Below are 21,487 nucleotides of genomic sequence, written 5' to 3'. Positions count from 1 at the left end.
GTCATAGTGTGTTATGAATAATTCAACCGCAATTTCTCAGAATAAATATGTTCCTAAAAAATAGTTAAAAACAGCTTTTTGTGTTGTAGAATAAAGCCTTCTGCGCGCGCAAATCCCACAACAACCAAATCACCGCCCCTATACCCTGAGTAGTTATTTTTACAGTGCAAATCAGACGAATCAGTAACGTTTGTACACAAGAACTACAGTAAAACCCGCGAGTAAGAATCTAACATATAAGAACCTGTTAGGCTAAAATTTTCAAATTAGACCCCATTTTTATACGAACCTATTTAGCATAAAATTTGAAAGCAGGTTGTTATTTTCTAAAATAGCTTAAAAATGTTTAATTTTGGGAAAATAAATTTGGACACAGCTTTACTGTACATGTTCATTGTATACAATGTCATGTTTTAAATGATTAGTGCTTCACTTTTACATAAGTACTTGTGTGGTATGCAAATTTTATATCACTAAAAGTTCTATAAGCAACAATGTAAATTTTTTCTCAGAAAATAAGAACCTATTTAGAACCTAAATAGCTAACCTGCGATCAGGGGGTATTTTTCTCGCGGCGGAGAAGTCAACGAAAAAAAGAAAGCCTGACCGCAGGTTACTAAATAGCCTAAATTTGTGTTAACTACCATTTATGTAAGAACCTGTTTAGGCTACTCTGGAAAAAACTAGGTTCTTACTCGCGGGTTTTTACTGTATCTGACAAATGTTATTGAGTTACGAGGAAAAACCAACCAGATATGAGATCTATAGATTACAAGCACTTACACGTAAAGTGATCATCCTCGAGATCTGATGTGCCATCTGATTGGTCGAGCCACGTTTACATGTAATATATCACGTTCATGATCAAATCAAAATGGTAACACCTTTTGTTCTCGCTCAGTAATTATAAGCTGGCGCTCCACGATTGTAATCATGTTCAAACTGCGTCTATTCAAATTTAAGTTAAGCAGGTACGACTCCTTTTTAATACCAGATCGGCTATTTGATGTCAAACCCAGAAAAAGTAAAAATCGTTATAAATAATGAACAACTCGATTTCGATAACCGCGTGTACTTTCAGCTACTTTTGCTGTCTTGCTCCTGAATTCCATCCCGTGTCCGGCCTCGACTTTTTGGTGGTTTGCCTAAAGCCTTTGTTAATTGTTTAAGCGTATGTTGATACTAACTTTACATTTTTTTTTGGAGAGAATCCACCGTTTCGGTTGCTGGCGGTAAATTTACGTGAGTGACACTTAACAGTGCTAAATCATGAAAAACAACAAAGCAGCTTTTCTTTGTTCAGAGGTTTTGAAAAGAGACGTTTTCTAGTGGCTCGAATGCTATATAGCTAGTCACGATCGCCGTTTTTTTTGTCGTTTATATCAGACAATAGTTCGAAAATATAAATTTATATCAAAAAATTCTTTTCTGATCTATTGCATCGTGATCGCGTTTTCTTTGTCACTTCAATCTATGTTAAAGATGGAATTACTCACTGTTTCATGTGCTTGTTAATCTTCTTTGTGTTGGCCTTGAAGCACTTCCAAGAAAACGTTCCTGGAAATTACACGATGCCAGTTAATTGGCACGAGCCTGAGTGGTTTCCATAAATACAGAACAGAACAGATAATAACGCTTTTGTCACTTAAGCGTTTTACCGTCCATTTATGTACAGTATGTGGATTATCGTCCATTAGCAACATGCAAATAAGTAAGGTGTATTTCCGAGAGATAACCGTAAAATAGCTTATAACATGAAAATAAAACTGTGACGCCGGGCAGTGTACGTACAGAGCTTTAAAGCAAAAGTAAAAGCAAGAAAGTAAAATGTTCACGGTTTAAGGTAAGATATGAGTTACACTTTGACTTTTTCTGAAACATTCGTTCTTAACATTCCCTGGGTTCCAGAAGGTTTTTTTTGCGGAGAAAAAGAGCGGCGAAGCGGCGATCGTTAATAGAGTAGCGAAGCCACGATCGAACGTCTCTCCTGCAAAAATGAAAAAACCCTCTGGCACCCAGGGTATTCTTAACAAGTCGTCTTGTTAAATCTAATGTCAAAACTAATGAACAGTGCGCTTTGCAGCATCATTTAACTTAGAAAATCACACGATAACAAACCCTTCTCATTTTATGAGAGGGAGGGGTTGGCGTTTTCAGTTTTGCAGATTTGGCTAATTTTTAGATCGGTTTTCGGATTTCGCACCCCAAAACCGTGGTTTTTCGGTTTTGTAGTCTTTTGCGGTTTGCGTTTTTTCCTTTTTTCCCTTTTCTTATTTGGTTTTCGGTTTTGAGCAAAAAAAAAAGAAAATACCAGTTTTTTTTTAGATTTGGCATCTGACATGGCTTTCCGTTTTTCCCATTTGGTTTCCAGATTCTCTTCGACAATTATGATCTAAAACCAGAATTATCAGACACTTTCACTGATTTCCAACGCCCTCCTCTTTATCACCCCGTCTTATCTTAATTTTCAACTGATTGACGTATCACCAAAGTTGTTGATTGAAAGGAAAAAAATCACAGAGGTTAGTGAATTTATTTCTTGTCAATATGTCAATGCTAATTTTATTTGCATGTCCCCTGTCTTGCTTATATCTGACTTATCTTGGTCGTTTAAAGAGCTCTTAATATCCTGCTGGCTACTTCGAATAAGATTTGCATTCAATACTTGCTTGAAACTTTTAATCTTTAGCTTTACTGAAATGCTTATAAAAAAGGTTGTAATTTTTAATTTTTTGTTAAAAGTCGGTAGGGAAATAATGTTTAAAGGGACATGGTCAGCGTTCACGTTTTGAAAAAAGTCCACCTTAACCCGAAATCAAAATACGCGTAGAGAACCTTCAGAAATCTGCTTCAATCTTCTCAGTGTTTTTTTTTTCTTCTAAATTTTCCCATTTAGTGAAACACTGAGAAGATTGAAGCAGATTTCTGAAGGTTTGTTTTGAAAAAAGTCCACAGTGGTCTTTTTTCAAAACGTGAAAACTAGTGTCCAGGTCAGCGCGGTAAGAACGCTGACCATGTCCCTTTAAGTTCAAGTTCAAGCTTTCTGATTCGAAAACAATGTTTCCTGATTCGAAAAATTCGAAAGATTTCCTAAAATTATCAACAAAAGTCGGCTTTTGACTGTCAGACCTTTCGGTTCATTTTCGATTGGCGATTTGTGGTAATACCCACAGTATCCCAGTTTGAGTTTAAATTACACTTAACTGATATTTGAAAGATATAAATGAAAACTACCATGTATATAAAATAATCGTTTTAATCTTTACGTGTGAGCGATAAAGAGGCGCTGTAGCTTATCGAGAGCTTATTCGAAATAAATCCAAACAATTACCAGCGAGACGATTAAATAGCCAATAGGAAAAGTGTTTTCTACGCGGTAAATAATTACAAGAGCCAAGAGTAGGAAAAAAAATAAGCAGCATTCGTATTTTAGCTCGAGAACTAGTCGACAGCGTTTTTGAAATTTCTAAAGTGTTCAACATGTAAACTCTCCTAACAATGTCCTTATATCATCAAGCTGAGACAAGTGGTAAGAATATAGGAAATTATTTACTTGTGGATATTGTCTAAAATACATGTAAATCCATCAGGTATTTGAGAGTTAATAATTTAAGTTCTGGATTGAATGACTTAATACATTAACATCTTCGTAGTCACAGACGTAAATCCTTAAAATCCTTTTGTTTCGTCAGCGTCATTTTGCCTAGGGCGCAACTGATAACATTGTTGTGGCATAAAAATAGGTTTTGACCCTATTTGCGATAAACGTCATAAAAGGTTTATTTCATTTACGAAAGGAAGTTGTTTTAGTTTTCGATTGTCAAACTTGTGATTTTTTAAAATCGAACCTTAGGATACTCATTGTTTTGGAAGAGGGATGTCAATTTATCTGTCGATGCGCAGTACATAATAAATTCAAACGGCTTCAAATCGACAACTGAAGCGGATGAGTGGATACAAAATTTCAAAGTAAGTTTCTTTATTTGTGTATCCTTTCCAGTTCGGCAAATACAAACAATTCTTATATCTTCCCTACATTCTTGTAAGTGTGAAATAATTCTCAATGTTTATACCAGCAAATTTTGAGACTGCTTCGCTTTATAGTTTCACTCGCTCGGTTCACGTGTATTATTCATATTACTGAATTATTTCGCAACTTAGCTGTTCCAAACAAACGCAATTCACAAATACGTCTGCGGAACATTCGTATTTGTAATATTTGGTAATACTTGAAGTCTAAAACCATAGAAAACAAAGTTTTAGTTGAAATCCTAATTTGTATCCTTTGATTATTTTTTTCTTGGCTTCCTGTTGATCATTTCTCGCTTGTATTCTCAATTATCTATTTGCACATTTTTATCACAACACTTCTTACTTCATAAATAAATAAGATGTTTATGCAATAGCAGGAATTTTCAGATGAAATCTAATTTTTCTATCCCCAAACCCAACTAAAAGTATCAGTTTATTGAAGTTCTTGTAGGAAATCACGATATTTAAAGTTGTAATACTTTTCCAGTCCATTGCATTTTAGTTGTGAAGCATTTTAGTAGATGTTATAATTTGCGCATGCGTGACTTGATCTCTCAAAGCTTTTAACTCAAATTCCAGGTGGTCAGTGTAGCTTTTGAATTCTTCGAATATTAAGTGAACATTTTTTGGTAAAATGGTAGATTTCAGCTAATTAACTGTAAAAAGTCTTTCCACCTACTCTTAGGGCACTTTAAATTTGTCAGAACTGGCCGGCCGGGCCACGAGTAGTTTTGAATGTAAAATGGGCCTTTTCCAAGAGATTTTCCCACAAATCCACCATAACAATGAATAATACTTATGTATTGACTGATTTGACAGGACAAAATCTGACTAACAACGGAATTTTGTTCTCGAATATACCGGTTTGGCCGGCTAGTTCTGACAAATGAAAAGCAACCTTCGAACAGAGCTTTTGAATAACAAATGAGCTCCAAGTTTTTTTTACTAATAAATGTAAGAGCTCATTTCTTATTTGAAAGCTTTGAATGCCCTTGAAGGGCGTGAGAAATGACATCCCTAGAATTTCCTCTATTTGCTTAGCTTTTGTAAGTGGAACTGAGTTGTCGAAATACCATTGGCTATCATGCCTGTTAGCGAGTCAGTCAAGATTACCATTTAACACCATTTTCCTTGATGTTTTAGTCCACTTGATATCAAAGTTCCCGAAAGGAAGCAAGGCACCTTCGGATCAGACACGGAGTTAAATTGAGTTTGTGTTGTATGAATATGACTGTGTTTTCCTTAAAGAAGCTTTCATATGACATGTAAAGCCATTTTTTTACGATGTGCAAAATAACTTTCAAATATATGGAAATCGCAAAATAATGGTTTATTTAGGTAAAATATACCAAAGAGGAAGCGATTAACCAGAAAGGAACTACTCTGAAAAGATTAATTACAACATAGACATCGAGTAGTGAACTTAAAATTTAGGCTAATTTTTTAGGGTACGCCATCGGTGACGTAGCCTCGTTAAGAACCAATCAGAACTGCGCTGAGGACATAAAAGTGTGATGAAGCTTAATTTAGTTTACACTACCATTTGTTATGCAGCTTCTGCGAGGGATTAAGTCTATATTTCTCTAGTCAAAACAATATAATTGAAGTTTATGATAAAAAGGCGTAAAGGCTTAAACTATAAGTCTATATTTCTCTAGTCTTAACAATATAGTTGAAATGTATGATAAAAAGGCGTAAAGGCTTAAGCTATAAGTCTATATTTCTCTAGTCTGAACAATATAATTGAAGTGTATGATAATAAGGCGTAAAAGCTTTAACATTAAGTCTATATTTCCCTAGTCTTAACAATATAATTTAAGGGTATTGCAAAAGAGCGTAAGGCTTTAACGTGCCCAGGCTAAGAAACAATTATAGTTTTTCTGCCGACATTATCCACTTTATGCGTTCCTTTGAAATTAACATACATGCAAATGCGACATTTCGAAAAAAAATTCTTAGTGGTAATTATAATCCGTGAATTGCCTAGTCGTTTTAAAATAAATTAGGACTTTATTGTTATGTTAAAGCCGCATTTTCTGTCGTATAAAACCAATTAGAATATCAGAGGGAAAAACATTAAATTCATGTCCGACTCTTGCAGGTTGCAGTTAAAGAAAAATCCAGTTTAAGGTCAGAATGGCCAACAACTCAAACATAACAGTACGCCAACCACCCCGAGACGAAAGCATAAGCGTGGACACTGAAGCAATTGCCGAACTAGTTCCTGTTGCATTATTGATCATCGTCGCAAATGGCTTGGTGTTGGTTTTATTTGCGAAAAGAACACAGCTTCGTACCCCGGCAAACTACGTTCTTTTCAGCTTGGCAGCTTGCGACTTTATGACCGGAATCATCAATATTCCCTTGTTCATCATAGTCGCGTTCACATCGATTTTTGCATCGTTTGAATTCCGATCTTATCTTTTTTATCTGGTTACTGCAGTTCACACTTTGACCGCAATATCAGCTTGTTACCACATACTAGCTGCGACAACAGAGAAATACCTGTCAATAATCTGGCCAGTAAAGCATCGATTGATGACCAGAAAAACAGTTATTAACTTGCTTGAAGCTGTTTGGGTGGCGTCTTTTATTGTTGCTTTCATTCCCTTCGCGTGGTCAAACATGGAGGATACAGAGACTCAAGCAAAATTAGGACTGGGGCATGTCATATTTTGCTTTGTCGCAGTTTTCCTGTTGCCGTATGCTTTCATGATTTATGCTTTTGTGGTTATCTTCAAATCAATCTCCCATCAAGGGAAAACAAAAGGAAGCATTCTCTCTCGAGAACATCGTAGTCGACAAGCTGCTCTCGAAAAAAGGTGCTTGATTTTGTTCGCTTCCATGGCAACAATTTTCCTTGTATGTTGGTTGCCATGGTTTATTTTGATGCTGTTGTTCAAAGTAAAAAGCAATGCAGAAGAGCTGGAAATTCCAGCACACGTGTTTGTTCTCGTTAGGTATGCTACCTCAATTATAAATCCTGCTTTGTACACTTTCTTTAGGCGAGATTTTAACAGCGCACTTAAGTCTTCGTTAAAAAACAAGCGATCGCAGCGCTATTCCTTTCCGCTGGTTTCACTGAAGGACCGAGACTTAAATGCACCACTGAATAATCTAGAGGCAGCGAACACGGCTGAGAATGTCGTGTAGCACGGCTTGCTTGTAAATAAACGTTGTTTACACGAGATCCTGCGTCTAGGTTTGCTGCGAAACCTGATCATCAAAACACTGCTCTAAGAGACCTGAATGTAGGCAACAATTCAATAACTTGCTTGTAACTTAATCATTTTTAATCATTTTTAAAGCAGTTTGTAATGGACGTTTGAAAGAGCTTGATGGACTTTTAATGATTCGCCTAATGGAAGCGCATGCATCAGAAGTGGTGGTGCATAAGGTAATTTGAACACGTTTACCTTGAACTTCCGAAGATAAGTCCGCCCTCCCGAAAATACCAACCTGAAAGAGATGTTGGGTAAATATAAGCCTGGGGGTGGGGCTTTTTAATCTTACAGTAGTTGTTAAAGCTTTTCTCATAAGACACTGTCGAGACTAGAGGGAAAAAATGTAAATAGAATATGTAAAGCAGTTTAATGGTCCTTTCAATATTTAATGACTGTACTTTCGGAGTTGTGTTAATTTTTTCACTTCTGATCCTAGAGCCAGTTTAACACTTTCATCTACAAGCTCAAAATATGAATTCTCTGTACGCATTCTATACATTTTTTTAAATTTCGGTTCTGAGAATTTCGTTTTTCATCAAGCCCTTCCTACTAGTTGATGGGTTTCCTTATTCTCATCCCCTGTCTGCTTAACAGTGTGTTGGAATTGCAAGGAGAAACTAGCTTTTGATCACTCTCAGGGCCAAAAGTGTTTTAAAAAGCTAGATATAAATCGAAAGGAAAACGTGACATCTGCACGCAGGCTAAGGCCCCGTCCACACCGACCCGGGTGAATTTGAAAACGGAGAAATTTGAAAACGCCGCGTAAAATGTTCTCCGTCCACATTAACCCAGGTAAATTTGAAAACGATAGGCTTCATTGGTGAGCGTTTTTGAAAAGCCCCGTTTTCGGTGACCAAAAACGCCGTTTCAGTGTGGACGGTTGGCCTAACCGGGGGAAAAAAGATACGTTTTCAAATTTACCCGGGTCAGTTTGGACGGGGCCTAAGAATGAAGACGTTTTGCTAAAGAAACGTTTTGCATCTAAAGAGCATTCTGAGGTATAAAGTCAGCAGTGGTCTAAAGACACTAAAGTAGAATGAGACAGTAAGACGAAACTTAGCTTTGAAGTGATTCAATAGGCACCAAGGTCAAATACGAATTTGTTTTTAAAATATTCGCTTTTAGTCAGTTCAAGTACCATATTTACTCAACGAAAAACGTACCCCTACTAACAGCTCCTTTATGGCCCTATTCTCCCAGAGGAGACTTAGGATTCAGGGCCCGGTTGTTCAAAAGAGGGTTAAATTAACCTTGGGTTAAGGCTAAACCAGAGGTTAAATTTCTTAACCGCAGGTTTATTAACCCGAGGATAAAATGGTGTTGTTCAAAGCACGTTTAGCGGGCCGGTTAGTTAACCCCGGGTTACGCGCGCTAACCCGCGGACAGCATCCCATAATATTCTTTGTTTATCTGTTTTATTTCGGGCCAGCGGTAAAAATAGCTTCCGCGACACCGATACCTGCACGGAAGGCTTGTTGGCGAGAAAACAAGGCTTTAGCGCGACCCAAATAGCCATTTTAACGAACAAAGTAGAGGAGAACTTGATCATTTTACAGAATAAACTGACGAACAGCGTGACAAACGAAAACAGAACGATGTATGGCAAGAATCTACCGTGGCGATAAATGCCGTCGGCGTGGAAATGCGGATTGTACACGAAGCTCGCGAAAAGTGGAAAATTTTAAACTTCGCGGCAAAGAAAGACTTCCCAGACATGTTGCATCGGCTGCATGATAACGTCGAGTGTTGCTGTTTTGTTTGACTTTCACTATTGAATTTTACTATTTAATCCGAGGTTAACGATTTAACCCACCTAGCTAGGTGGGTTAAATTTAACCCGCAGTTTACCCCGAGGTTAGCGTTAACGTACCTTCGAACAACAGAACTAACCTGCGGATAAAAATTAACCGGAGGTTAAGTCGATTTAACCCGAGGTTAGGAGTTAACCCTCTTTTGAACAACCGGGCCCTGATGACTAATAGTTCCTCTCCCGCCCCCTCCCCTCCCCTCCCCCGAATAAGGGGCACACGTGCTCAACAACAAAGCGACGTTGTTTTAAGCACTTGAACTCTAGACCGGCGATTATTTGAAGAGGCTGAGTTCAGATGTGGATACTTGATTCGGATTACGGAGACTGTGCCATTGATATGTTTTCATTTTAAGGGTCCGTGACGTAACTCCTTGACCAACTGTAGGAACAACAGGAAAAGCATGATGATGAAGTTTAACATTGCCGTAAAAAAGCAAAGTTTTAAAAAGCATGTCCCTGCGAAACCTTTCTACTTTGTGCGAAATTTAAATGTACACTATAGAGTTGATGGCTTCGGTTGAATTAAGAAAAAACTCAACCTTTTCGAGTCTTTCGAGAGGGCCTCTTAGTATGTTTTTAATAGGTGAATTTTGTAGTCATTAGGGATATATTGTAACGTTAATTGATTTTTGGCCGCGTAAGACCAATTAGGATATAAGAGATAAAAACGATGGCAATTTCATTTCACATGCACCCTGCTCTTGCAGGTTGTAGTTGAAGAGAAATAATCAAAGAAGAGTTCAAAATGTCCAACAACACGAACGCAACATTACGCCAACCATCCCGAAACGAGACCGTGGGCATCGACACAGAAGCAATTGCCGAACTAGTTCCTGTTGCATTATTGATCATCATCGCAAATGGCTTGGTGTTGGTTTTATTTGCAACAAGAACACAGCTTCGTACCCCGGCAAACTACGTTCTTTTCAGCTTGGCAGCTTGCGACTTTATGACCGGAATCATCAACATTCCCTTGTTCATCATAGTTGCGTTCACATCGGTTTTTGCATCGTTTGAATTCCGATTCTACCTTTTTTATCTGGTCACTGCTGTTCACACTTTAACCGCCATATCAGCTTGCTATCACAATCTAGCTGCCACTACAGAGAAATACCTGTCAATAATCTGGCCAGTAAAGCACCGATTGATGACCAGAAAAACAGTTATTAACTTGCTTGAAGCTGTTTGGGTTGCATCTTTTATTGTTGCTTTTATTCCCTTCGCGTGGTCAAACATGGAGGATACAGAGATTCAAGCAAAATTAGGACTGGGCCATGTCATTTTTTGCTTCATCGCAGTTTTCCTGTTGCCGTATGCTTTCATGATTTATGCTTTTGTGGTTATCTTCAAATCAATCTCCCATCAAGGGAAAACAAAAGGGAGCATTCTCTCGAGAGAACATCATAGTCGACAAGCTGCTCTCGAGAAAAGGTGCTTGATTTTGTTCGCTTCCATGGCAACAATTTTCCTTGTATGTTGGTTGCCATGGTTTATTTTGATGCTGTTGTTCAAAGTAAAGGACAATGTTGAAGAGTTGGAAACTCCTGCGCATGTGTTTGTTCTCGTTAGGTATGCTACCTCTATCATAAATCCTGCTTTGTACACTTTCTTTAGGCGAGATTTTAACAGCGCACTTAAGTCTTCGTTTAAAAACAAGCGATCGCAGCGCTGTTCCTTTCCGATGGTTTCACTGAAAGACAGAGGCTTAAATGCACCACTGAATAATCTAGAGGCAGCGGACACAGCTGAGAATGTCGTCGTCTAGCACGGCTTGCTTGCAAATAAACGTTGTTTACACGAGATCCTGCGTGTCGGTTTGCTGCGAAATCTTGTCATCAAAACACTGCTCTAAGAGACCTGAATGTAGCCAAATATTCAAAAACTTGCTTGTAACTTAATCACCGGTAACTGACAGCTTGTAAGCCTCCTAATGGACGTTTGAAGGAGGTTGATGGACTTTTAATGAATCACCTAATGGATCATTCTAATATTTAATGACCCTACTGGCGGGGTTATATTACTTTTTATCACTTTTGATCGAAGAGCCAGTTTAGCACTTCAAGCTCAAAATATAAATTCTCTGTTCTTATTCTATACATTTCTTTAATTTCGGTTCTGAGAATTTCGTTTTCCATCAAGCCCTTTCTCCTAGTTGATGGTTTTCCTATTCTCATCCCCTGTCTGCTTAACAGTGTGTTGGAAATTGCAAGGAGAAACTAGCTTTTGATCACTCTCAGGGCCAAAAGTGTTTTAAAAAGCTAGATATAAATCGAAAGGAAAACGTGACATCTGCATGCAGGCTAAGAATGAAAACGTTTTGCTAAAGAAAAGTTTTGCAACAAAAGAGCACTCTAAGGTTAAGTCAGCTGTGGTCTAAAGACACCAAACTAGAGTGAGACAGTAAGATGAAACTTAGCTTTGAAGTGATTCATTAGGCACCAAGGTCAAATACAAATTTGTTTAATATTCGCTTTTAGTCCCCGCCCACCCGTCATTTAATTTCCCAAGTATCATATTTACTCAACGAAAAGCCTTCCCCTACTAACAGCTCCTCTCCCGCCCCCTCCCCTCCCCTCCCGCGAATAAGGGGCGTGCGTGCTCAACAACAAGGCGACCTTGTTTTAAGCACTTGAACTCTAGACCGGCGATTATTTGAAGAGGCTGTGTTCAGATGTAGATACTTGATTCGGATTGTGAAGGAGACAGTGACATTGACATTTTGTCATTTTAAGGGGCCGTGACGTAACACCTTGACCGACCAATCAGAACTGCGGGAAGAACAGGAAAATTATGATGATGAAGTGAAACACTGCCGTCTGTTATTCTAGTTCCGCGATAGATGAAGTTTTGCGTATTTTTATTCTAGACTTTACAGTTTAATTGAAATGTTTAAAAAAGCAAAGTTTTAAAAAGCATGTCCCTGCGAAACCTTTTTACTTTGCGCGAAACTTAAAAGTATACTATAAAGTTGATGGCTGCAGTTGAATTAAGAAAAAAAGTCAACCTTTTCAAGTCTTTCGAGAGGATCTCTTAGTATGTTTTTAATCGGTGAATTTTGTAGTCACTTAAAAATAAATTACGGATATATTGTTACGTTAATTGATTTTTGGCCGCGTAAGACCAATTAGGATATAAGAGAGAAAAACGATGGCAATTTCATTTCACACCCGGCTCTTGCAGGTTATAGTTGAAAAGAAATAATCAAGGAAGAGTTTAAAATGTCCAACAACACGAACGCAAAAGTACACCAACCATCCCAAAACGAGACCATGGGCATCGACACTGAAGCAATTGCCGAACTAGTTCCTGTTGCCTTTTTGATCATCATCGCAAATGGCTTGGTGTTGGTTTTATTTGCGAAAAGAACACAACTCCGTACCCCGGTAAACTACGTTCTTTTCAGCTTGGCAGCTTGCGACTTTATGACCGGAATCATCAACATTCCCTTGTTCATCATAGTCGCGTTCACATCGGTTTTTGTATCGTTTGGTTTTCGAGTTTACACGATTGATTTGGTGAGCGCGCTTAAAAATTTTACCGCCATATCAGCTTGCTATCACATACTGGCTGCTACCTCAGAGAAATACTTGGCCATAATCTGGCCAGTAACACATCGGTTGATGTCCAGAAAAACAGTGTTTAATGTGCTCAAAGTTGTTTGGGTGGTGTCTTTCATTTTGGCTTTCATTCCGTTCGCTTGGGTGACCATTGAAGACAGAGAAACCCAAGCAAAATTAGACCTGGGGCATGTGATATTTTGCCTCGTTGTAGTTTTCCTGCTGCCATATGCGTTGATGATTTATGCTTTTGTGGTTATTTTTAAGTCAATTTCCAATCAGGGAAAATGCAAAGGGAGCTTTCGTTCGAGAGCACATTCTTGTCGTCAAGCTGGTCTCGAAAAAAGGTGCTTGATTTTGTTCGCTTCCATGGCAACAGTCTTCCTTGTTTGTTGGTTGCCATGGTTTATTTTGATGCTGTTGTATAGGGTGATCGACAATGCAGTAGAAGGGCTGGAAACTCCAGCGCACGTGTTTGTTCTCGTTAGGTATGCTACCTCTATTATAAATCCTGCTTTGTATACTTTCTTTAGGCGAGATTTTAAGACGGCATTAAAATCTTTGTGTAAAAACGAGCGATCACGGCACTTTTCGTTTCCACTATTTTCAAGAGACACTGATGTCAACAAAACAGCGTCAAATGTGGTGGATGACACTCCTGAGAACGTCGTTTAACGTTGGAACACGCCGTCTAGAACCTATGTCGCGGTTTGTCCTGAAAACTGATCTGCAGAACACTTACTCTAAAGAGAAAAATTCTGGTTATTAACAATTTGAACTTGCGTGTAACTTTATTCTGAAACAATTGACAGAAGGAGCTATTTGTACTTTGAATGATTTATCTATTGGAAATACATTTAAAACCGTCGTAAATTATGAAATTTAAACATGTAATTTTAAGCCTTTGTGACAAGATACTTAGTCTTTATTGCCGGGTTAGCTTTCACCTTTGTAGAGTGGAAAAAATGAAATTTAAATAAACTATATAGAGAAGTTTAATGGTCCATTCAATTTATTCTGTTGGAGTTGTATTATTTTTTAACACTTTTCATACTAAAGCTACTTCTTTAACACTATCAGCTCAGAGCTCAAAACACTTTTTTAATGTTCGTGTTGACAATTTAGTGCCCAACATAAATTTAAAGGAAAATGGGGCTTCCTGCTTTCAAGATAAAATCGATTAAGCGCAGACACACTTGCTAGAGAAATATTTTGCATCTTGAGTGGCCTCAGAGCCATTATTTTGTTCATCAAATAGGCTGAACACATGCACAGTAATTCAGCTTTAAAGGGATTCATTAAGCACCAAAGTCAAATATGAGTTTGCTTAATAGTCGCTTTAAGTCAATTTACTCCAGAAAGCACCTCTCTCGATTACGTGACGGCCGCGCCGAGAGAACCCTCGAAAAAGCGCCACACGTCTTGACAGGAACACGACGATTAGTCGGCGCATTGAGATCTAGAGCAGCGCTTATTTATTCAAATAGGCTTACCACCTTATGCAGCTAATTGATTCCAGTCGTGTGGGAGATATTTAAAATCGAGTTCTTTTCTTCACTTGTTATCACTTTTACAAAAAAGAACAGAATTATGTTTTATTCAAAAGTTTTTCGTTTTCGGAATGGTCTTTTGATAAACTTCTTCCCACCCTCCCACCCCCCCCCCCCCCAAAAAAAAAAAAGAAAAAAAAACGCCGAAGGCTGAACTCGAAGTAATATGGTAGGTAATTTTATCACTCTCATCTTGACGATGTGTCATTCGTCTTCAAATGTGAACCTGTCGTAGAAAGGAAACTTCCTCATCATCTCATTCACTCTGTTTATCTGTTCGTCCTTCCATACAATGCGATGTCGTGTGATGGAGGGGACTGGGTCCACTATAGCCGCGCAGTCCTGGATATACTTTTCTGAACAAGTAACATCTAAGAAATCGCATATTTTTCTGAGTGTTTCCGCTGGCTTTTTCACGGCATCCATACTGACTACGTTCATGAAGGCTTCTGGGAAGGTTTTCTGTGCCACATAGGTCCCTTCCGCCCAGTTGTTGTAAAGTTGTATCTTTGTGTCGAGAATATCACTTGCATTAATCTGCTGACGGTTCAAGTTGAGAGGAAATAACCGTTATTAGTCAGTGATATTTGGTAGCGTTTTTATTATCTTTATGTTAAATTCAACACGCAAAACTGAAGCCTGGTCGAAGTTAAGCTTATTTTTGCTTGTTCACTTAGAAGGCCTAATTACAGCTCCAGCTTATTTGGCTATACTTAAACCAAAATCCTCGCTCAGATGAAATAAACCCGGGGTTTAGTTCGTCTGCAACGCAGGCTAGCCAACTACTGCAACCGCAAAAGGCACACCGAATGGCGTTTATTGCTAACGGGACATGTCTTTGTTTAAACCAGTTGTTTACTGATTCCAACAGTGCGCTAGGAAAAAACCTATGGTGCCGCGATTTCATAAATCACCGCAGGGGACGAAGTGACCACCACATATTTTGAGACATTTTTATGGTTCATCGCACATTCGATGCTAGAAAAACAAAAAAGGTTGCAATTCGCCTGCCTTTGGTTTGTTATTTATAAACTTGTCCGGGCTAACGGCCTTATGACAGTGTATGTTTTATACCCTAAATTGATTGATTCGGATACAAGTGAAAAAGTACATCACAACACTGTCTTGCTGAGTCAGCGGCAAAGTAAATTAAAGGTTATCTCCCCAACCAAGTTTAATCTGCTGTATGACATTTCGAGCACTAGCAGTACATCAGAATCGAATTGCAATGCTAACACTCAAAACAACACGTGTGTATACCTTAATATCCGGATCAGCATTTCTTGCCTGGATATCTCTGTGACGTAGGACAAACGTTGCAATATTGTCAAAGGGATTTCTTACAACATGAAGGAATTTGACTTTCACGCCTAGCTTCTCCTCCATCTCGTAAATTGCGTCTGTGCCTTTTAGACGAAGCATTACTGCGGTGTCCCATGCAGTCTTGTCTCCAATGACCTTAAGTTTGTATCATAAAAAAGAAAGATTATTAAAAAGCGAAGAATTGTATCAAAGCGGACCTTTGGACTGATCTTATGATAATCAGCCAATGGTAACGATGTGCGATGAAGGAAGGAAAGAAAGAGTTTTGTTACATGGCTTGAAACGGTTAAGCGATTTTGATTAGCACCACGTAGGTGAATATTTGCACCTTATCCGTCCTTTATACTTCAGAAAGAAAAAAACGCGGGAACAGATTATAGAAAAGGACTTCAGAGCGCTCGAAATCCAGGTATCCCACAGTTTTATAATAAACCCATTGCGAACACGCGCGCCGACACCCAAAAGTAAAAACCAAATCACAAGCCTGCACCTGTACCTATATTGGTCGATACTGTAACAATATTGTACCTGTATGTGCTGACACAGTAACAATGTTGTACCTGTATGTGGCGATACTGTAACAATATTGTACCTGTAAGAGCCGATACTGAAACAATATTGTACCTGTATGTGTCGATACTGTAACAATTTTGTACCTGTATATATTCATCGTAAGCTCCTTGCCACTGATCAGGAATACTGTAACCAAATATCTGGAGATTGGCAGCACTTCCTTTCGAATCGCGAGATCTTCGACCGTGTTTGGAAGACCGTACAGAGTTTCCCATCATTGTGTCGAAGAAATCGTACTTTGATTTCGTTGTCTTCCAATCTGGGTTTGAAACCCATTTTCTCAGAGCGTAGGATTCATCTGCGACTATCATGTGAGGATGAGCGTCGAGTAACGAAGACACCAAGCTGTGACGACTGCGTGAGTAGCCAACAAACAACAGCAATGTGGTCAAATGGTCATAGGCTCTGTATAGTTGGTTTTCACTTGTAGACTCTTCTGTTGAAGATACAAATTAATCGTTTAAATGACCAAATTAATGTGACATTGGCCGTTTTCACACTACAGACGAACCAACCGTCTGAGACGGACAATTCGTCTTAGTGTAAAAACGGGACTGACACAATCTTGGACGTACAAGACGTCTGAATTTGTCCGTCGATTTGGCCTTCTAGGACGACGACTTTTCGAGGACGACTTAGTCGTCTAAACGGACAAGTCGTCTAAAAGTCGTCTTAAATTCACATTAGACGAACAATTCGTTGTCTAGACAATTTGTCCGTCTTCTAGTGTGAAAAAGGCCATTTACTTAGGAGTGAAATATTTCACTGCTTACAGAAATGATTTGTCATGGACGGCGCACCTTGAAAACTTCAGCCTAAAGTTGTCAAGTTTGTCACTTGTAATCAGTTTGAATCTTTTTCAGTCTTTAGAATCATTATGTCTTTTTGTTTTATTTTAACCTCTCCTTTCCCTTAGTAGCTTTTATTTTGAGGTTTCCCTCGATTTAATAGCAACGATTTGATAAGTACTTTCCTTAGACTTAAGAAAACTGTACTTTTGTCACTTGTTTAAAATCAACTTCGTGACAATGATAACATTAATACGCAGAATAGAACTTAGAAATATCTGGCAGCATGCAACCTGAGGGGTGTACAACTCGCCTGCAATATTAAGTACAGTACTGTAGCTATAATGAAGTCTTTGAAACCGTCTGAACTTCGCCACAATTGCAATGAGGGTAGCAAATTAAGGGGGGATCGTGATCCCGTTTCACGCACAAATTGTAACCAATTTCACGTATCACGTATACTTGAAACAGCAAAATTCACGAATCACGTGTCTTTTCTAGCTATTTCAGTTCACGCGTCACGGTCTAATTTTTGCCCTTTTCTCGTGTTACGCATAAACCCTTTGCTACCCTACAATACGTTCTCAGAATTAGGCCACAATTTATCCTTAGTTTTCAGTTAAATTAACGGTGCAAAGCGTGAACCAATCATTTTCAAATCGGAGGAAACATAGAGATTAAGATAGCTCAATCGCAGTTTACCTGTGGATCTTAGTGATTTATTAGTCCTATTTATAATTAATGATGTCAATTTGCAACACACGCCTGTAAATTTAGTGTTCTTCTTACCATCTTCGGCGTCTTCCCGTTGTAAGGATTTGTCCTCTTTAACGTCTTGCTCGTTTGCAGGCTGTGAATCACTGACAATACTCGTTTGATCTGAAACAGAAGTTTCACATTCAGTCACTTTCTTATTTTTTAAGTTCATTTCCTAGTCTTAATTTATAATTATTGATATCAGATGATAAGTGCTCATACCAATATTGTCTTGTTCTTGTTGTAAGGAATTCTCCAGCTTATCCAAGTCTTGCTGGTTTGCGGCGGGCTGTGAATCACTGACAGCTCTTCCATCACTCGTTTCATCTGAATATCTTTCTAATTCTTGAGTGTAAAAATAAATACCGTAAATGATCTAATAAATGCCCACTCTCAAATAAACGCCTCGTATCTAATAAACGCCACCCCTGAAGTGTCAAGTTAATTAGACGCCCCCCTCTTATAAACCCCCGTGTCTAATATACGCCCCCCTCGAAGAATCACCTCAAAAACCAAGGAAATGCTCCAAAGAATAAAATTACGCAATATAGTTAGTTTCTTGCTTGACTCCGACATCGAAGAGACCAACTACACCAACGTGGTTGACCCCAACGACGATGAAAACATCGATATCGAAGTTTGAATGTATTAGCGCAGAAAAGATTAGTCTCCTTCCCAAAAACTCTGTTTTGTATCTTACTCCACTAGCAAACTACGCATCCTATTTGTTTTGTTGACGTTGTTACTGTTAAATTGAGATAAACGCCTCTTTCTAATAAACGCTTCATATCTATTTAACGCCTCCCCTAGGACCCCAAAAATTTAATAGACGCCCCGGGCGTTTATTAGATCATTTACGGTACATAATATTACGGTTTTTCTTTTAATTCAGTAAACATAGTCAATTTTTGCTTTAGAGAAAAATGTATCAGCAACGTAATAATATGGAATCAATGTCAACAGAAGTCAAACTTATAAACTTCTTACCTCAAGTTAGTCGTAGTTTACATGTGTACCTTAGTGATTTAATAGTGTTATGGATATTGAATTAATTACAGTTCTTACCATCGTCGAGATCGTCTTGTAAGGGTTTCTCCTTTTCAAAGTCTTGCTGGTTTGCAGTGTTTGAATCACTAACAATACTGCCATGGTTCGCTTTATCTGAAAGAGAATTTTAATTCTTGGGAACCTTAAGCCTTATTTGTTTGTTTTTACCTTACCAATACTTAATGAAATTTACTATGAAAATTTTACTTAAATATAAAATATTTATTCACTTTAATGCTTGTTTGCAATACATACCCGTGACAACCTTTTCATCATGTATTCTATCCATTTGCCACAAAGTTATGAACACTGCTGCAGCCACCAAACAAGCTGCCACAAACACCAGATGCAACAACCGAGGAGCGCGAGGAAACATTTCCTTTATAATTCTGGGAAGCACAAACTAAAAAACTAAAAATATCAAAACAAATTGTTTATTTGGGTTAATACTTGGAAAAAGTCATCGAGAATAACATTTATCAGTTCGGCTTACATGCAGTCAATGTACAACAAGCAAACAATTATCGGTCGTAACAAAAACACTACGTTAGAGTTACTTCATTTTAGAAGTCACTCAACAACAACAACAACAAGCTTTATTTGCATGACTACGTAGAAATTTGGTAGTAATTGCGAAAGCTACTTGAATTTAATTACATATAATTTCATTAACTAGGATAATTAGTTAAGATGGAAATAACATAACATAACAAAGAAAAAAAAAATAATAATAATAATAATAACAATAATCTAAGAAAGAATTACTAACAATAATTGTTCATTTAACTATTCGAAGTGGTGATCATTGTAACGAGATTGTCTCTCAATTCAAAGCATGCTGAGATAAATGAGATCAGCTTAATGTTTACAAAGTAGTCAGTGGAATTCATAAGATGTGATAATAGGGTTTCGCGTGGTAGTAATCGTAGTAATGGAAGTTTGGATTCTATTTTAGAGAAGAATATGTCTCGTATCTGAGTATAAGCTGGGCAATCTAACAAAAAGTGAGTTTCATCTTCAATTTTGTTACAATTGCAGAAGTTGCATATTCTTTCATTGCGAGGTGTATTGTCGTATCTACCTGTTTCGATCCTAAGTTTGTGACAGCTTATTCTCAGTTTTACTAATGTTTTCCTTAAAGGGTTCTTTCTTGCTAAATCTAAGTAGGTAGAAGGGCTATAATTTGTTTTAATAGTGCTATAAAAATTAAGTTTTTGCGAGTTTTGTAAGGTCTGATTCCAATGTGAAATATACTTCTGTTTCATGATATTGATATACTGTTTAATTTTACTATTATTTAATGAACTATAGTTAAAGTCATTAAAATTATAGTATTCAGTAAAAGTATTACACTATTACTCTTGCGTCATATTTAAAGACCGAGAGGACTTGAGCGACACAAGAACAAGCTGATGCACATTTTTGTCTTTTTCGATTCTCATCAACTTTGCGAATTAGTTGTCGCATATTTTCACTATGCTCAATTCAGCTGAGTTGTACAACCCGACTGACAAAGCTATATGATACTTATGGCCATAACCCTAGGTGGGTATAGTGCCGGGAAGCTATATGATAGCTAGACATAATATCGCGAGAATTTGGTTTTCAGTTGGACTCATGCTACTCATGCTTTCGCCCTACGGTATTGTCGATACCCGTCCGCATACTGTGTAAGCATCTTCTACACACGTGCTTGCGCTAATGTCGCATTGATTTTTACTAGCTTGGCTTATACTTATATCACTTATGGAATAGTGGAAACGAGTTTATATTCACTTTATTTCATGTCATGACTTGAATACTGACGTATAACTAAAATTCAGTCTGGGGATTTCGAATGAAAACAAGCCAGCTTTTGGTGCATGTGTGAATCACGAAATGATATTAAACAATTTTTTTGGTATCAGAAATAATAACATCCGGCGTTTCTCCGCACGAGCCGATCGACTAAACTTACCAGTTGCCACGAAGGCAGATAACCGGAACACCTTTTAAAAAACCTCATCCACGCTTCACTTCATGTTGTTTGTAAACTACATAATAGTATTTATTTATCCTACCTTTCACTGTTATTGTACAAGTTGATTGGAAGTGGCACTTATATCCTAGCGGAACAGAGATGTTCAAATGTAAAGTTCAACGTATCTCATCCAAAACAATATTTTTATTCCACGCATATTTTTTGATTGACAGCTGATGAAGGGTTTTTATAAGTCAGTTTACAATGCAAATTTCTTTTCTCCTCACTAAAACAGTCAGTTAGTTAAAATAAAAAGTCAAATCCTAGAATGTGTTGTAGGAAAGTATTTAATGTACCAGAAATCCTGAATATCAAATATAATTAAACGTTATCAATATGATTTTTATAAATACGTTTTTTAAACTACCGGTATCCATCGTTTTCCGTGGACATTTGTATATTTCATGTTCGGTTTCCTTCATACATTTCAATTTTATGTCGTCGCTAAGCAATCTTTATTTTCACGGCAAATATTTCATAACCATTAAAATATCATTGTTTGTTTGCTTCGCCTGTACCTGCTTCAAGGTTCTTATAAAAGAACCTTCAAATAAACTAAATGAACAGATTATGTTTGAACCAGTTGCGATAAAAAAAAATAACAATTTGGCGTTAGATTTCGAATAAATGGTAACAAACAAGGCGTTTTTCACTTCATTTTCACCTCACTGCCGGGCATCGTCAGAAAAATTTGCCGCTGAATTTGCGACCAACAAAATAGTTTGTACGACGGCCTGTGTCTCTACATTTATGGACACCGCTTACAAGTTTGATGCGCCTTTATGCGTATTCCGGGTTTCTCGAATT

The 21,487-nt window shown here is 37.8% G+C and overlaps 4 protein-coding genes across 7 annotated transcripts; 3 read left to right on the top strand and 1 right to left on the bottom strand.

Annotated features, from left to right (window-relative positions):
- The first annotated feature begins 6,149 nt into the window (after nucleotides 1–6,149).
- LOC144628264 (octopamine receptor beta-2R-like) lies at nucleotides 6,150–7,288 on the top strand. Its single transcript, XM_078486333.1, has one exon. The coding sequence runs from the start codon at nucleotides 6,169–6,171 to the stop codon at nucleotides 7,183–7,185; it is 1,017 nt and encodes a 338-aa protein (XP_078342459.1). The 5' UTR covers nucleotides 6,150–6,168; the 3' UTR covers nucleotides 7,186–7,288.
- Nucleotides 7,289–9,779: 2,491 nt separating this feature from the next.
- On the top strand, nucleotides 9,780–11,206 carry LOC144628088 (octopamine receptor beta-2R-like). The gene has a single exon (XM_078486145.1). The coding sequence runs from the start codon at nucleotides 9,812–9,814 to the stop codon at nucleotides 10,829–10,831; it is 1,020 nt and encodes a 339-aa protein (XP_078342271.1). The 5' UTR covers nucleotides 9,780–9,811; the 3' UTR covers nucleotides 10,832–11,206.
- A 921-nt stretch (nucleotides 11,207–12,127) lies between these two features.
- Nucleotides 12,128–13,392, top strand: LOC144628004 (octopamine receptor beta-2R-like). Its single transcript, XM_078486047.1, has one exon. It carries the CDS (start codon nucleotides 12,285–12,287, stop codon nucleotides 13,296–13,298), a length of 1,014 nt encoding a protein of 337 aa, XP_078342173.1. The 5' UTR covers nucleotides 12,128–12,284; the 3' UTR covers nucleotides 13,299–13,392.
- Nucleotides 13,393–14,333: 941 nt separating this feature from the next.
- On the bottom strand, nucleotides 14,334–20,806 carry LOC144628003 (uncharacterized). 4 transcript variants are annotated; one of them, XM_078486042.1, is made up of 8 exons: nucleotides 20,721–20,806; nucleotides 18,916–19,071; nucleotides 18,679–18,774; nucleotides 17,836–17,958; nucleotides 17,647–17,736; nucleotides 16,153–16,505; nucleotides 15,434–15,631; nucleotides 14,334–14,713 (listed from the first exon to the last, which is right to left on the bottom strand). In XM_078486042.1, exons 2-8 carry the CDS (start codon nucleotides 19,034–19,036, stop codon nucleotides 14,378–14,380), a joined length of 1,317 nt encoding a protein of 438 aa, XP_078342168.1. In that variant the 5' UTR covers nucleotides 19,037–19,071; nucleotides 20,721–20,806; the 3' UTR covers nucleotides 14,334–14,377. The 4 variants fall into 4 exon arrangements, with proteins under 4 accessions (XP_078342168.1, XP_078342171.1, XP_078342172.1 ...); XM_078486045.1 differs by having other exon boundaries at nucleotides 14,334–14,710; XM_078486046.1 differs by lacking the exon at nucleotides 17,836–17,958.
- Between the last annotated feature and the right edge of the window lie 681 nt (nucleotides 20,807–21,487).

This window comes from Oculina patagonica, chromosome 10, assembly GCF_052425735.1.
Source record: "Oculina patagonica isolate OP01 chromosome 10, crgOcupat, whole genome shotgun sequence".
NCBI classification, from domain to species: Eukaryota; Metazoa; Cnidaria; class Anthozoa; order Scleractinia; family Oculinidae; genus Oculina; species Oculina patagonica.
The sequence above is the reverse complement of the archived record's forward strand: the minus strand, read 5'-3'. Positions and strand labels throughout refer to the sequence as shown.

What these genes read in the sequence shown, in the direction of transcription:
- LOC144628088 (XM_078486145.1), top strand. Translation starts at nt 9,812, where the DNA reads ATGTCCAACAACACGAACGCAACATTACGCCAACCATCCCGAAACGAG.
- LOC144628004 (XM_078486047.1), top strand. Translation starts at nt 12,285, where the DNA reads ATGTCCAACAACACGAACGCAAAAGTACACCAACCATCCCAAAACGAG.
- LOC144628003 (XM_078486042.1), bottom strand. Translation starts at nt 19,036, where the DNA reads ATGTTTCCTCGCGCTCCTCGGTTGTTGCATCTGGTGTTTGTGGCAGCT. An exon ending in ACAAGACGATCTCGACGATG is followed by an intron (nt 17,959 to 18,678) that starts GTAAGAACTGTA and finishes TTTACACTCAAG; the next exon opens with AATTAGAAAGATATTCAGAT. An exon ending in ACAAGAACAAGACAATATTG is followed by an intron (nt 17,737 to 17,835) that starts GTATGAGCACTT and finishes CTTCTGTTTCAG; the next exon opens with ATCAAACGAGTATTGTCAGT.
- LOC144628264 (XM_078486333.1), top strand. Translation starts at nt 6,169, where the DNA reads ATGGCCAACAACTCAAACATAACAGTACGCCAACCACCCCGAGACGAA.